Genomic DNA, 16,186 nt, shown 5'->3' with positions numbered 1-16,186 from the left:
GAGTCCAACTGCCGCTCTTTTGAAAGTCATCTCTTTTGCACTGGCCGCTATTAAAAATTCTCCTTATCTTTGATTTTCAGCAATGTCATGATGTGTCTAGGAGTATATTTCTTTTGATTTATCTTGCTTGGGAATTTGGGGCCTCTTAAATCTGTGCATTGGTGTCTTTCATTGATTCTGAAAAATTCCCAGTGATTATCTCTTCAAATACAGCATCTGCTGCACTCTTCCCCACTCCTCCTTTGTGGATTGCATTAAACATATGTTTGTATCTTATCACTGTATCTTCTATGACTCTTACCTCCTTTTCTTTTTTTCTTTCTTTCTTTCTTTCTTTCTTTCTTTCTTTCTTTCTTTCTTTCTTTCCTTCTTTCCTTCCTTCCTTTCTTTCTTTCTTTCTTTCTTTCTTTCTTTCTTTCTTTCTTTTTCTTTCTTCTGTTCTTTCTTTCTCTCTCCCTCCCTCCCTCCCTTCCTTCCTTCCTTTCTTCCTCCCACCCCTCTCTCATTTATCCCCATACTGTATTTTGGATAATTTCTTCAGATGGATCTGTCAGTCCATCAATTCTTTCTTTGAGTATGTCTAAGCTGCTATTGTGTTGGGTTTTATTTTTGCTGGCTTTTTCTCATGGAGTCTGATTTATGTGTATGCCTGGTTTTCTTTGGCTATATGTTGTATATTACATTTTTAAAATTATTTAAAGGAATAATTTGAGGCTCACAATAAAGAGACAGTGCTCAAGGGAGAATTTGAATTTCACTTCCTGCCAAGTGCTCGGGGTTATTGCTAGTATGAAACTACCTTAAACCAAATTATCTGTAATACTAGGGATTTTTTAAAGCTGCAATTCTGGACTTCTGAATGATCCTTATCTTGAGCATTTACACTTTCGGGGTCCCAGTTTAATGTGGGGTAGTGTCTTGTCTGTCCACATCTAGTTCTCATGGAACTTTGATTTTTTTTCTTCTGCACATATCCTACCAAGTTGTCAAACCAAAGATCCTAATTTTGAAGCATCAGCAAATGTCCTCAGTTAAAAGTGATTTCCATGCTCATTTACATCTCAGGGTTCTGTTTTTCCTTCGCTTTTGGTCTGGTAATTCTTTGTTATCTTGTCACTTTATTATGTTTTCAAGAAGCTTTTTCTTAATATTTTTCAGCTTTTTAAATAGTTCCTAGTAGGTGGTGCCTGGGTGGCTCTGTCGTTAAGCATCTGCCTTCAGCTCAGGTCATGATCCCAGGGTCCTGGGATTGAGCACTGCATCGGGCTCCCTGCTCGGCGGGAAGCCTGCTTCTTCCTCCGCTGCTCCCCCTGCTTGTGTTCCCTCTCTCCCTGTCTCGCTCTCTGTCAAATAAATAAATAAAAATAAAATAATAATAATAATAAATAGGTTCTAGTAGAAGGTTTGATCAAATTACCTAGCCCACCATTCCTAAAAATAGGAAACCTCCCCACCTGGCTGTCATTTCTATCATTTATACTGCCCATCCTAAATATAATAGACCAGTTTTCCTTATACTTTTCAAAGCATCCTTTCCTGAAGATTCAGAGATCCAGCTTCTTTTCCTGTTCAGTGATTCTCAGTTTCTCACTTTTTCTCTCCACAGCTGGAGTAGGGCCAGGCCAACCAGGCAACTGATAGTGTGACAGTCCATATGGGATATTAAACCATCACTGAATACATTGGAAATACGATATCAATTAACTGAGGTTTCCTCATACAACTCCTTACTTTGTGGGTGAAAAGTTAAATAGACCCGCTCCCTCCAAAGCAGAATATGCCCTGTGGTAAAAAATTTTAAAACACATCTCTTCAGCACCTATATTTTTCTCTGAACTTCTCCAACCCAGAGCCAGCCTGCTAATGGTTGCTGAAGCTCTCTGTTACAGAGAATTGAAATTATAAAAATGAATCATGCATGGCATAGGGCCATTTCCTGAGATTTATTTTTAAATTTTTAAACTTTTAATAAGCCTACCAAGGAAATGTCTGCTTCAGAAAATAATAAAATTATGGGAGAGAATGAAAACTACAAAAAAGTGAAGAACATTTTATGGATTACTTTTAGGGCAGCTTTAATCAATGGAAGTGAATTATTCATAAAAATAAGTTGTCCTTGCCACTTCTAAATAAATGTTGAAAAATATTTAAAGACTTTAGGTTGGACAGAGGGCTCTCAATTATTAGTCTGCCTGGATGTTCCTTGATTTTGTCTTCCCCTAGCTTAGGTGCTCCCCAAAAGACACTCACAAACCCACTTTTAATGTAGTTTTTCAAAATTTTGCTGTTAATCACTCTAGGCAAGGGAATAAATGAAAATAAAGGAATAAATACAATGAAGTAACAAAAATCTGAAATTTTCCGACCCTCTTATAGCATTAGTTCTGCATTACCACTCCTTACCACTTTCTGAAATAATAACCAAGACCCATCAGACATCAGTTCTCCACTTTTATTCCTGACCATTAAACTCCATACAACTACTGATTATCTCCTTTATCTTAGGGAAGACTGTCCCCAGTCATCAAGATGCAGAAAGGTGCATCTATGAAAGATGGCTTCTGGGTAGGATAACATGCATTTCTTTCCCTCTATCTGATCAGCACAAGCTCCATTTGTCAGGATTCCATCAGTTAAAGGTAGAAAAACCCAATTCAAACCGGCCTGAGCAAAGGGTAAAGTTGGACAGTGGAGCTGGAAGGAGATTTCTTGGCTCACATAACTGAAAAAATGTAAGAGTAAAGCTCTCTTCAGGCATGGTCTAGTAAAGGGACTCAGACATCACCAAGAATTAGTATCTCTTCATCTCTCCTTCCTATTTTTCCCAAAAATTGGCTTTATTCCTGATTCTAATAGGAGGCTCCAGCATCTCCAAGCATTCACCAGATTTGATGCCAGAAGTCCCAGCAAACAAGCCCCTCTTCTTTCCCAACAGTCCCGACAAAACGTTCAAAATTGAGTCTCACTGACCTGGTTTGCCTCATGTGCCCATCTGTGATCCAACCACTGTGACAAAGGAGGTGAAAGACACTGGTTAGCCAGCACCCAGTCACATGTCTGCCTCCAGAGAGGAAACCAATCCACTGGAAACTGGTGGATTGAGAAGGATACAGGGTTGTTCCTCAAAAGAGCAGGCAAGGTGCTATAACTTAGGTGACACCTATCCCAGTTTGCCTAAAACTGAGGGGGTTTCCCAGGTCCTGTGACTTTCAGTGATAAAAGTGTGATGGTCTCAAGCAAACCAGGATGTCTGGTCACCCTAATGCTGGTATCAGATGATTCAAAAAGCTAACACTGAGCCACACTGAGCTACAGTGCCCTGTGACCTATGTATCTGAAGCAGTATAAGATTCTCCCACAAAATGTATGGCTTCTCCCTCTTTCAGGTCTCATGTAAGCCCTTCCTGGCCTCTCCTCTGTGGTTAAGCATACACTGTTAGTCTCCACTGTATTACAATGAAGGATAGACAGATAAACTGCAGACTCAGTCTCATGCTGCTCACTTAGCTAGATCCAAATGAGCCTGATCCACTCCAACCAGAGTTTCAAGTGCCCTTTCTGTTGGTAAGCTCTGCCTTGAAGGTCACTCACTAGGTTTCTTGATCACTGTACTTCCCTCAGGCCCATGTCCACATTCCTCTCTCTTCTCTTGCTTCATTTCACTTCTCTTCACTTTCCCTCTTTTCTCTTTGATCCTAAAGAACAAGGGCCACTCTCTCTTTGAGCCCATGTCTATTCCTCAGCCTTATGGTAATGTTCCTCCCTCATCACTCATACTTGCCAGTTTCTCTCAACTTATTTACAACTGCCTTGGCCAATAATTTCCAAACAGGGAATGTACGTAGCCCAGGGATGGACCAAACAATCCACTGGGGTACAGAAAGATAATTTCAGAACTTCTATTTATAATCACTTTTGTATTATCTTCCTTTCATTTCCATGTTAGGCTATGTTTTACAATGCAGTACGTAAATATAGTAGCACATATATATCATTCATGATTATGCAGATCTGGGGACCAGGATGGTACCTTATTCGTTTCCATATTCCCAGTGCTCGGTATACTGCCTGACTCAACAACTGCTTTTTAGACAAATGCATCCGTGAGTGAATCAAATCAATCAATGATGTTTCTTAGTCTCTGTCCCCAAAACATTCTAGATGAGTGTTTTGTAAGGTCATAGTCACTGTCTTTAGGGACTCTTCATTGATCTTCCAAGTTTGAAGCAAATGATTTTTCACCAAACACACCACTCCCCCTTCCACCCACCTCAGTCCCTGTCTTCTCAGCAAGACCATCCTGAGTCCTCAAGATCTCCTATCTTTGTCCATCTGCATCTCTTCGCAAAGTCAGCACCTCCCCTCAAGATCACCAAAATTCCCACTGTCACCTTCCGCTCAAGAGCCATGTCTCTGCCCCTATATCCTGGCATTGCTCCCCTTCACAATCTTAGTGGCCAGCATCTTGCTGGCTATAAGACAACTCCTAGTCCTCCAGCTCTGGGCTTCTGTACCTGTGCTGGTCCATGGCAATGGTTTTCCCATCTGAAAATAAATAAGGGAAAAGATGAGGATAATGTGGAACATAAATACAAATATCTATGTCCTAGCTATCCATGACTATGCTTTATTCTCAGTTGGTGGTTTTATAGTAAAATATTATTTTTCTTGTAAATGAGAGTGATTGTTATCATTAGTTTTTGCCTTACTGGGCAAAATCAAAATCCGGTGTCCTCTTTGAGTCCTGGAATCTTTTATATGAAAATTTTCCCATCAAACAATTCAAAATTCTGGGGATTACCAAACCATCAGCCAACAGAAAAGGTTTTGTTTGACTTGTTTTTAAGGTGGAGAGAAAGGAAATTAATTCAAGGGGTGAAATAGAAATAGTTCAGAAGAGGTTACAAACTAAGCCATGCCATTCAATCATCAGGTTTTAGCACACCTCTTTTCTAATAGCAGAGTTTAGAGCTGGGAGATCGGAAAGCATGAGGTGCCTGGAACACTGAGCAGCAGTGAGGAAGGGATGCTCTCAAAGACAGACAGGTGAGGGCAGGGCAGGGCAGTCAGGCTCATCTGTGATGTCACCACACTAGTGCCAAGGGCTGATTCTGTCTTAAAACATTTGCCCTAAAGGGGCCTCCTGTATTTCAGGGTAGTCCTTGATATTGACATGCGCTGGCAACAGGAAAAACCTGGACATTGTGGATCGTGTCCATATTCCTGCCGCATCTTGCTTTATCACCAAAGGGGGCAGTGTTTGGGTTTCCCAACTGAAACTCTTGTTTAGCAAACAAATAGGGACGTAATTCTTGTCTTGCCTGAGAGGATGCATATGCATAATGCTAGGTATATTTTTATTAAAAATCCATATACTATTAGTCACTCAAACTGAGACTCAAAAAATGGCCAGATCTAGAGAACCAACAAACACTGGACAGTATTGGATAGCCATGCTTATTATAGGCTTTAGAATTAAATCTCAAGACTGAAGTGGCATAGGGCACTTGGGGTATTTAAACCCTCTGTCCACAGTCAGGGGAGTTTTATCTTGTTACTCCCACAAACCAAACCAAATGGAAATGAGTCACTAAGTGGCTGAATCCCGTCCTCAGAACACCCATATTAGGCTGAAACTCAGGGTTCAGTGGTCATTTTTCTGAGTCATATCTGACTCGGCAGCATGAACTCATGACAAGAACATGCCGAGTTTCTTCTACAGGTTCTGGAATGGACATTTCACCTGGAAAGAGCAGGCTGGTTCTCTCACTTCTGGAAATTTTAATTCATTTTTTTGGAGCCCGCACTCAGTGCTAAGGACTTCTGGACATAGTGGTATGCAGCCTGTGTTTTCAAAATATTCCTATACAGTAGATTAAAAAAAGCATTCTTTATTTCTCTGGGAAACAGAGGCCCAGTTTTGGTGAAATGGTAAAACCATGTGAGAGTTAAGACATAAACTTCTTCACATGTTATCATTCATACCAAGGTAGCTTTGCCTCTGATGCCCAGATTTGGTTTAAAAAAAAAAAAAAATTCCTACAAGTTTCCAAGAATCCTTGACAACTGACCATCTGGAGAGAAGGTTAGATATAAGAAGTGTTGTCTTGACTGCAGGGCTAAGGTTTACATCCAGCAGCCGGAAGGGCAGAGCTATAAGGAACAAGCCACACAGTCAACTGAAGGGCATTTTGGGTCAGAATGCTCTCTTCCCAGTTGAGGTCTCACAATTGCCCAATTATGGAGCACATCACCAAAATAGGATCCCTGCTTTTTCTGCTAGTCACGTAACAGATTTCTCCTAGGCAGTTTCCCTCTCCCTGAAGATCTAAATGAGATTGTTTGGAGCCCTCATTCCACTTTGGGGACGTCTACTGCCCACCCCAAGATTTCACAGAATTTTACATTTTCACACCCACTGCTGACTCCAACTCCCTGGTCATACTGAAGCCTTGTTCTCTGCCCTTCCAGAGCTGTTCTTCCCTCTGCACTCAAGTATCCACCCAGATATAGAGCTCAGCTCTCAGATGTTATTTGTTAGAGCAGTTTCAAGTTCACAGCAATATTGAATGGAAAGCACAGAGGGTTCAACATACTCCCTGCACCCACACATGCATCGCCTCCCCCACTATCAATGTCCAGCACCAGAGTGCTACATCCGTCACAATCAGTGAACTAACACTACGTCATTATCACCCAAAGTTCACGGTTTACATTAGCATACACTCTTGGTGCTGTAGGTTTATGGATTTTGGTAAGTATATAATGACATGTGTCCACCCATTGTAGTTTCATACAAAATAGCTTGCCTTAAAAATCTTCTATGCTCCTTTGATTAATCCTCCCAGAGCCCTGAGCTCCTTGCAATCACTGATCTTTTTTATTGCCCCCATAGTTTTGCCTTTTCCAGAATGTCATAGAGTTGGAACCATACAGAAGCCTTTTCAGATTGGCTTCTTTCACTTAGTAATATGCATTTAAGATTCCCCAATGTCTTTTCATGGCTTGATAGATCATTTCTTTGAGCATTGGATAATATTCCATTGCCTGGATATACCAGTTTATTTATCTATTCACCTACTGGAAAACACCTTGTTACTGTCAAGTTTGGGCAATTATGAATAAAGCTTTTATAAATATCTGATGCAGGTTTTTGTGTGGATGTAAGTTTTCAACTCATTTGGGTAAATACCAAGGAGCACAACTGCTGGATCTTATGCTAAGAGTATGTATTTCAGTAAGAAACTGCCAGACTGTCTTCCAAAGTGGCTGTTCCTTTGCATTTGCACCAGCAATGAGTGAGAGTTCCTGTTGCTCCACATCCTCGTCAGAATTTGGTGTTAGTGTTTTGGATTTTAGTCATTCTAATAGGTATGGATTAGTATCTTGTTGTTTTAATTTGTAATTCCCTAATGACATTTTTTCCTATGCTTATTTATCGTCTGTATATCTTCTTTGATGAGGCACTGTTCAGATATTTTGCTTATTTTTTAATCACGTTCTTCATTTTCTTATTGTTGAGTTTTAAGGTCTTAGTAGATTTTGGATAAGAGTCCTTTATCCAAGTATGTTTTTTGGATATAAAATGCTTCTTTGAAAATATTTTCCTTTTGCAAATATTTTCTCTCTATCTGTGGCTTTTCCTCTCATTGTTTTGAGGTTGATAGTTACTTTTATTCTCAATCTTTAGAGATATAATTCTGTCATCTTCTGGTTTCTATTGCTGCAATTGATATACTGACTATAGTTCCTTTCTTTCAGGTTTTTTAAAGGTTTTTCCCTTTATCTTTTGTACTTTGCAATACTACAATGCACCCAGATGTTGATTTATTTTTATTTACCTTTTGTGGAACTGTTGGACATCCTTAATGTGGAAATAATACTTTTCATCCATTCTGGAAAATTCATAAGCAGTCACTTACCAAATAGTGTCTTTCAGTCTCTTTACTCTCTTATTCTGGAACTCCTATTAGATATATGTTGGAGCTTCTCATTCTATCTTCCAAGCTTCTTACTGCTGTTTCCTGTTTTCTATCCCTTTATTTCTATGTTTTGCATCATTTTCTCAGTTCTATGTTTTAGTTCTATTTAATTCACTGAACTAGAGCAGCAGTGATACTTTGGGAGAGCCTCACAGACGAAGCCCTTTCATCTCCAAGTATTTTTGAGGCATGACCAACCTGCAGGCCCTTCCAGGCAGCACCCTCTATCCCTGCTTTACCCTCTGCGGAGGGGAACCTGGCTAATCAGGAAAGAAACTCCCTCCAAAGGTAAACAGTGAGTAGAGTGTACATATGGTAGAAAACAAATGGCTCTTGGTACCATGTTGTGGGAATTATCTGGCTTGGCTAGATAAAGGAGGAGGACAAGCTCAGGTGGCACTCTTGAGTCCCCTCCTCCATTGCATGGCCCGTTTGTGACGTGTGCACCAGCCTCCCCGAGAAAGCGCCATCCCTACACCCTGCACGCTCAGAACTGGGCCGTCCCTCTGTCGTGTGGCACTCTGTGTCAACGCTGCACCCCACCATGGCCGTGACCGCCTGCCAGGGCTTAGGGTTCATAGTTTCACTGATCGGAATTGCGGGCATCATTGCTGCCACCTGCATGGACCAGTGGAGCACCCAGGACTTGTACAACAACCCGGTGACGGCTGTATTCAACTACCAAGGGCTGTGGCGCTCCTGTGTCCGAGAGAGTTCTGGCTTCACCGAGTGCCGGGGCTACTTCACCCTGCTGGGGCTGCCAGGTAAGGACCAGTGCCAGTGCGCTGGCAGGGGGATGGAGGCCCCTGCCTGGGGCCCCATAGAGGGACCGTGGGGAATCAGGAGTAGCAACTACCACCACCAGAGTCAGAACAGGAGTGCAGGAACCTTAGGGAGAGGAGCTTTCTGAGCTGCCGGGGCTCCTGTTCCCCTCACTGGTTGGTGCCCAGTTTTTCCCAAGGGGTACATCGTTTAAACAACTCCTATGTGAGCAATGGCATTGAGACTCAGTCACACATAGGAACAGGACTCAAGAGGCCCAACTTTAGCCCCCTCTTTCCTTTAGCCCCAAGATTCTGCCTCCCTGAAATGGGGACTGTGGATCTCATAAACGGAGGTTCATCTCCAGACCCTTTTGTTCCTGGGCCCAGCTTCCAGGGAAGCCTAAGACCGCAGAAGCAACAGAAAGGGGCAGAGGGAAAAGATACATACAGAAAAAGAACTGAGTGCTGTGTTTCTCTGAGGTGTGCCGGATGAGCCCCTTCTGTGTGGCTCGAGGCTCCTGACCTCCAGAAAATATTGGCCACATGGAATCAGATTCAGGGTGCTCTCTCTCTGCACAGAGGGCTTCGGCAGCAAGGGATCTCTGCCATGCAGGCAAGGTGTGTGGGCTGTGATGTCCACTTCCCCAGACTGGTATTAAACACAGAAGGATTGTGTGTTTGTTGGCTTTGTAGATTGGTCATTTTCACTCGAAGAAAAATTTGTCTCAAGAATAGGTGGTAAAAGTGTAAAAAAAAAAAAGAAGAGGAAATGTTAAAAGTGTCTTTCACTTATGTAACAGAGTAAGACAGTGAATAAACTTGTCATTTTTATTTCTTAGCTCTTTTTTCCTTCCATAAATATACATCAAAGTCTTGAGAGGGACACTGATCCAAGAAGGGCATCGGAGGGAGCACCAGAAATAGAAAATGGGGCTTGCCCCTCCAGGAACTTGCCATCTGACTATAGGGTCAAGACTTAGAAACACACAGAAGGTAACAAGTAAAGACTTAAGTCACACAGTGAATCATTGTTTTATACACTCCACACCTACTGATGGAGAGCTCACTGCAACCTCAGGATTCTTGGGGCTAGCACCCTCAAAATTATGAAAGTGTGCCCCAGGCTGGGTATGACAAGGTGCCAAGTGAGACCGGAGAGCTAGTGCTGCAGAGATGAGAAGAGTATGGAAGTGCTCAGGAAAGGCTCCACTGAGGAGGAAATACAACAAGTGAGCCTTAAAAGGCAGGTAGGGTTTGGAAAGGGCAGAGATACAGAAGGAAAAGCAGCATGAGCAAAGGCATGAGGGTGCTACCACCGGAGTCTTACTTGGAAGAAAATCAAAGAGCGACCTTGGCTGGAGGAGAAAGTTTGTGTGGGCACAGTTATGGAGGGCAGTGAATACCCTCTTAGAGAGGTAGGGACTGGGTATAAACAAGAGGACATGAGTCAGATCAGTGGGTGACAAGCTGCGGATTCAGTGAGGTCTGTCACCACTAGGGAGGGGAGCAAAGATGAGCCTCTCCCACATCCTTGTACCCTGCTGACCCAGCCTTAGCTCTGAGTCTCCCTCACCTCAAATGCAAAAGCTCATGATCTCTCCAGAGACCAGGACCTGGGTCCATGCAGAGCTAGAGGCCTTGGTGGAGGGAATCAGCCTGGAGCTGACCTCCGGCCACACAGAGCACCCATCTCAGGAGTTCATACTGCTCCACAAAGGGAGGATAACAACGTACTAGGACTTGAGTAAACAATTGGCTTGCAACGTTTTGTGTAACCTTGGCAAACCACCCTGTGAGCTTGGTGCTATTATTATCACCCTTTTAGAAACAAGGAAAATAAGTCTGAGTGACTTGCCCAAGGTCATATACAGATGGAGCCAGGGCTCAGACCCTGTTCTGCCTTCACCTAAGCCTCAATGGGTTGCCCTAATATGGAGTCCTGAGACTCTCAGGCTCCAAACAGAAATCTCTCCTGACCCAAAGCAAAAGCCCCCAATGTGGAGGGGCCTTCCTAGCCTCACGTCTCGCCAGAGCCTGGTGTCCCAGTCCCACACAGACTTCTCCTTGGGCAGCTATCGTGGACTAACAATAGCTGTCAGCATGCCCCATACATATTTTACAGATGGAGGCTGAGAGGGGCAGAGCAACTTGCCCAAGCTCACGGAGTTAGAATTGGGCCAGACCAAAACTGCCTGTTAGGCCTTCTCTCAGAACCTTCGAGTGCTTTGTGTGTGCATGTGCGCACGAGCGTGTATAAATCCTGTCACTAGATAGAGAACTATTTTTTTTTAAAAATTTTATAGGAATCCCTTTTAAAGGAAAAAAATTCTTACAGACCCTCAATGTTCACTTAAGTTATACTTATTTTGATGTTATTTTAACGTATTCAAGTATAACAATAGATTTAAATTCCTAATGCATGTCTTCTACAAGCCAAAAGGCACATTTGCAAATGTAATATAAATAACACTGAAAATCTAATCAATCCAAATTTCCAAATTGGTTTGGTGTTAGGGATAGTGTTCATTTGCATTTGGAGTTTAACAAAGATATAGCCTCAAGGCCAATTTTGCATTTTACCTGTTTCAGTGTTTTGACTTCAGTATCATTAACACAGGTTCTCTACTTGTGTAGGTTTGTTTTACAAAATGGTGTTAATAAGTTTGAGGTACTCAACATCTCACACTCAGGTACAACCCCGTCATTCCTGTGGTAATGAGGTTTCTGTGGCTCGATAGCTCTTTGCAGTGGTCTTGTTCATTTGAAGTAAGGTTGTATTGAAATATGGCTCTAAGATTATCAACCCAGTTATTTCTGGAATTGGGGAGGGAAAGTTCTCTGCGGTATATTTACTGCCACTGATTGTTGCAGTCAGGTATGTGCAAAGACAGGACAGTGCAACGCTTGCCGGTGAAGCTAGTGGGGTGTTGACCCCAAGGTACAGGTGCCCTAGCTTAGAGTGTCAGTACCTCAAAGTGGGGAGAAGTTCCCCTGACTGCACTTTCTGTTTGAGCAAGAATGAACCCTTTGTTCACATACCAGTTGAGAATACTTAACTGTCCTCTGGTATAAACATAATCATTAACACCAACACAAACATGAACCATAAGGGGCCAGCCTGAGGATCTGGAACATTCTTGTTTTAATTTCCTTTCCATTGTCACTGAGATGAAAGTACAGAATATTTAAATTTCTACTGAGAAGCTACACACGCCCCAAAATGCAAGAACAGACTCTCAAGCTCAGAGGGAAGAAGTCAGGCACAGCCAAACCTTCCAGAGAAACTCTAGGCATAAGACTGGCAGTCAGCCTTCCTAGATAAAATCATTTCACTAGGCCCGTAACTGACAGCCAACCCTGTCTTGGGCTGATCGGGTTTGGACAAATGCCCCTCTTGGCAGGAACATGGAAGCCAGATTTTCCTCTGTGGACCCCCATTCACTCTTTGGCAGTGACCCTTGAAGCAGTGGTCCGTTCGTTTTATAGCACAGAAAACCCACTAGGAAGTGACAGATTCCATCTTCCAGTTGTTTTAAAACCAATCAATATCTATTGCACATTTAAAAAGTAGGTAGACTTAAATTTTTTAACAAATGTGTAGACTTACATTTTCTCTCTATTCATTCAGTATTCTACTAGGTAGAGGTAGCTTTAGTTTATCCTTTAAAATTAACTTTTCCGGGTGCCTGGGTGGCTCTGTCATTAAGCGTCTGCCTTCGGCTCAGGTCATGATCCCGGGGTCCTGGGATCGAGCTCCGCGTCGGGCTCCCTGCTCCGCGGGAAGCCTGCTTCTCCCTCTCCCACTCCCCCTGCTTGTGTTCCCTCTCTCGCTGGGTCTCTCTCTGTCAAATAAATAAGTAAAATCTTTAAAACATACATAAATAAAATTAAATAAAATTAACTTTTCCTTCTCCCAAAAAATAAAGTCACTGTCACTTCAAACAAGAAAGAAAGCTAATTCATTATTACCTGAATAACTGTTTTGCCCTGGTCTTGAAATTTTGCATAAAGCATTTGCATAGGGAAGGGGGAGGGGAAACTGCCATGAGTGAGAATAGATAACTTGTAATAACCTATTTCTTTTATTTTTTCCATTTTCCATCTACTATTTCAGTGGTATTATAGGTATGGGGTGGATGTTAGACAAATGTCATAAAACGAACAACTGGAAACCAAACTCTTTATGAATAAAAACCCTGAATCTTGGTTGAAACAAGAGCAAAATGACTCTGTCCACAGAAACAGTGGCAGAATCATTCTTGAACCCTTCCAATATTTTCCAATCTAATTGGTCAATCGCCATCCAGCAGCAGAGACCACAGTCACTTCTAGTTGCTCCCTCCTCACCTTTTGGACTTGGCCTTGTAGCTCAGTTCAGGGAAAACAGACACCAACGCTGTTTCAACGAAAGCGATACAACTCCTGCTCTCTGGCTCATGATTCACTCTCTACACTGATCACAGAACCTAAAGCAAGATAAGCACCTCAGGGGAGTGTGGTGTCCATTCAAACTAGGGGGAGACCTTCCATATTTGCTTTCTGTGTTTGCTGGGAAAAAAAGGAATGGGAGCAGTGGCTGGGTGCACTCAAGATAACACTGAAATGTCCAGATGCAGAGGTTTGTTTCCTGGAGAACCGGTACAGGTTAGAGATTGGTATGTTGGGTGTGTTTCCAGGCCTGGAGATCCAAAGTTGGGGAAGCTATAATTAAAATGGTTCTGGGGGTGCCTGGGTGGCTCGGTCAGTTAAGTGTCCGACTCTTGATTTCAGCTCAGGTTTTGATCTCAGGGTCATGAGTTCAAGCCCCATGTTAGGCTCCATGCCGGGCATGGAACCGACCTTAAAAAAAAAAAAGAAAAAAAAAAGATGGTTCTGAATTCAGAGGCAAGACACACAGGACCCCCAGGAAGTAGCAGGTCAATCAATTCTCTTACAAAATCGAACTGGGTAGCAAAATGCAACGGCTAATTTCTGGTCAGGTCTCTCTTTTTCGTGATTATATAATTCCTGATATTTTGACCAACTGTAGTGAAAACTTTTCTGCAAAATGTGGAAGACAGTGTATGAGATCTGAAAGGGCGATGAAGTATTCTACTTTAGTATGCAAATGTTACAGATGAAGAAACTGTGACCTGCAGGGGCTGATCAGTTTACCCAAAATCATCTAGCATACAGCGTGTTAGTGACCGTGTCAGGAGCAGATCCCAGGGCTCTCAGTAACCAGAACAGGGGCTTGGGCCCAGCCAGCCCTGAGCCCTTCTCTGGCCTTTTTAGAACCTTCTGTGTCTGCCATGTGGTCTCCATGTGGTTCTCATGGTGTGAGTGAAAGGGTGACATGGAGGTCAGCAGGATGTCTCACTTCTTCTCCTCCTACTTTCAATGCCTGTAAAACAAAAACAAATCTCTAGGATTTGACTTCCCGTTCTCGGGGACACCTTGCCTACCTCTCCCACTCCACATGGAAATAGAGAAAGAGCACCAGACCAAAAGTGGGGACTGGAGCTCCATCTTTGCTGACTTGAATGCCTCTGTGGTTCAAGGCACTTTGGACAAGTTCCTTAATCTACCTCACTTGCCTCAAAATACATATGGGTGTGGGATAATGAAAGCTACTCTACCCATTTCTGTAAGGGCAAAATGGAAAGATGTATATGAAAAGTAGTTTATGAGTTGTGAGGAGAAAATATGGAGTCTGGTTTAAGACGCAGACTCCTGGGGCCTCCTGTGATGAGCAGAGCCTAAAGGAAAAGCTTGTTGGGGTGCTGGACTGGTCAGCTTTCTCCCCAGGTGGTGGCAGGCGAGCTCAGGGGGCAGAGCCAGAGCCAGGGCCCCGGGAGAGGCTGCTCGGCCTTTGGGCAGGGTATCCATTTGGACGGCTCTGCTGTCAAACCAGCTGGGCCTGCGCAGCTCGGTAGGACAAGTGCTTCTTGGGGCGGCTACCCTAACAAATGAAAAAATAATGCCCTTGAACCAAGAGTGAAACTGAACTATCTAAGGAAAACACTGTGAGCAAACACCAAGAGCTGAGGGAAACCATCTGATTAGGGCAGCCAGGCTCAGGAGCACAGCCCGCCTACCCACACCCGGCACAGGAGGAAGGCGCAGCAGGTCCTGAGCCCGCGGTCGGAGGGCGCGCGGGCTAAGGCCATGTCCACCACCACGTGCCAAGTGGTGGGCTTCCTCCTGTCCCTCCTGGGCCTGGCGGGCTGCATCGCCGCCACGGGGATGGACATGTGGAGCACTCAGGACCTGTACGACAACCCCGTCACCTCCGTGTTCCAGTACGAGGGGCTCTGGCGGAGCTGCGTGAGGCAGAGCTCAGGGTTCACGGAGTGCCGGCCCTACTTCACCATCCTGGGCCTTCCAGGTAGGCCGTGCGGGGGGACCGAGCAGGTGAGGGCCGGGGAGAGGATGGCCCGCGCTCCCTGCAGCACCAGGGACTGAGCAGCGCTCCCCACGTCTGGGTGTGACCGTCACAGCGTTGGCTCAGAATAAAAGGTGTGAATAAGAGAAGTTGGCCCCGTGACAAAGAGGACTCTAGTCATACGGGAGAACATCGGAGAATTCATACTCAAATCAAAGGAAGTATGGGGGCATTAAAAAAAGGGGGGTATCTATTGTTAGGGCATGCATGCTCTGCTCAGGATACTAGAATAGACTAATGTTCCTCAAAGGAGAAAATCGTGTGTTATGTATGTGCATGTGACTTGCTCTTGCCTGCACATACGTGGCAGGAAGGAAGTAGGGTGGCAAATATTTTTTTCTAGCCAAAAACGTTGATTGAGAGCTCATTTCCTTTCATTTTCAATTCAATTCAATTTTTCTTTGAAAAGTTGGAGTCTCTGTAGGCGCCAGAAAATATATATTGCCATTCAATTATAAATATCCTTTTTCTTGCTTTGCATTGAGAAGTTCTAGTATGCACTCCTAAAAAAACAATGTATACCAGAATATTATAAAGTTATAATAATCTCACAATATAAATATAATTATAAATGTGACATAATTTCACCCCTGAAGATGAAGTACGTTAAACCCCTGCTTTTAATACAGATTATTATTTCAAACATGTACATAGGAACTTTGCATTCCAGATATTCTGGAAGCTACTTGTATTTAAAGAAAGAGGATAGGCAAAAAGAAAATAAAAAGCCAGTCTAATCAGTGACCCTGAGAAGTGGCCAAGATATGAGTTTGTTGAGGAAGGGAACAGTGTTAGGTTTGCCGCTCTGAAACAAGCACCTTGTGAGCAGGTAGGTGGAAATAAATTTGCACGACACTGTTAAGAGCCTGTGTAGCACTTGAAATTGAATTACGAAAAGCAATTCAACCAATATATCTTCATTTTTGGAAAGAAACAGAATATGGGTGACAGAGTAGAATCGGGGTAATTACTGCATTTTTGGAAGCCACTTGTTTTTTGGTTGTTTTTTTTTTTCT

The 16,186-nt window shown here is 43.3% G+C and overlaps 1 protein-coding gene across 2 annotated transcripts in view; it reads left to right on the top strand.

The window, feature by feature from the left end:
• Window positions 1-8,526: 8,526 nt before the first annotated feature.
• CLDN18 (claudin 18) overlaps window positions 8,527-16,186 on the top strand; it is a 23,326-nt gene continuing 15,666 nt past the window's right edge. Inside the window, exon 1 of one of the 2 annotated variants that reach the window (XM_025870420.2) lies at window positions 8,527-8,746. In XM_025870420.2, the coding sequence (XP_025726205.1) occupies window positions 8,527-8,746 (220 nt within the window). Of the gene's footprint in view, window positions 8,747-14,751; window positions 15,114-16,186 lie in introns of those variants that run through there. The other variant, XM_025870419.2, reaches the window with a different exon arrangement.

This window comes from Callorhinus ursinus, unplaced genomic scaffold, assembly GCF_003265705.2.
Source record: "Callorhinus ursinus isolate GAN/ISIS: 27379988/994484 unplaced genomic scaffold, GSC_fseal_2.0 scaffold1, whole genome shotgun sequence".
In the NCBI taxonomy this organism is placed as follows: Eukaryota; Metazoa; Chordata; class Mammalia; order Carnivora; family Otariidae; genus Callorhinus; species Callorhinus ursinus.
This window is presented reverse-complemented; position numbering and strand designations above follow the sequence as displayed.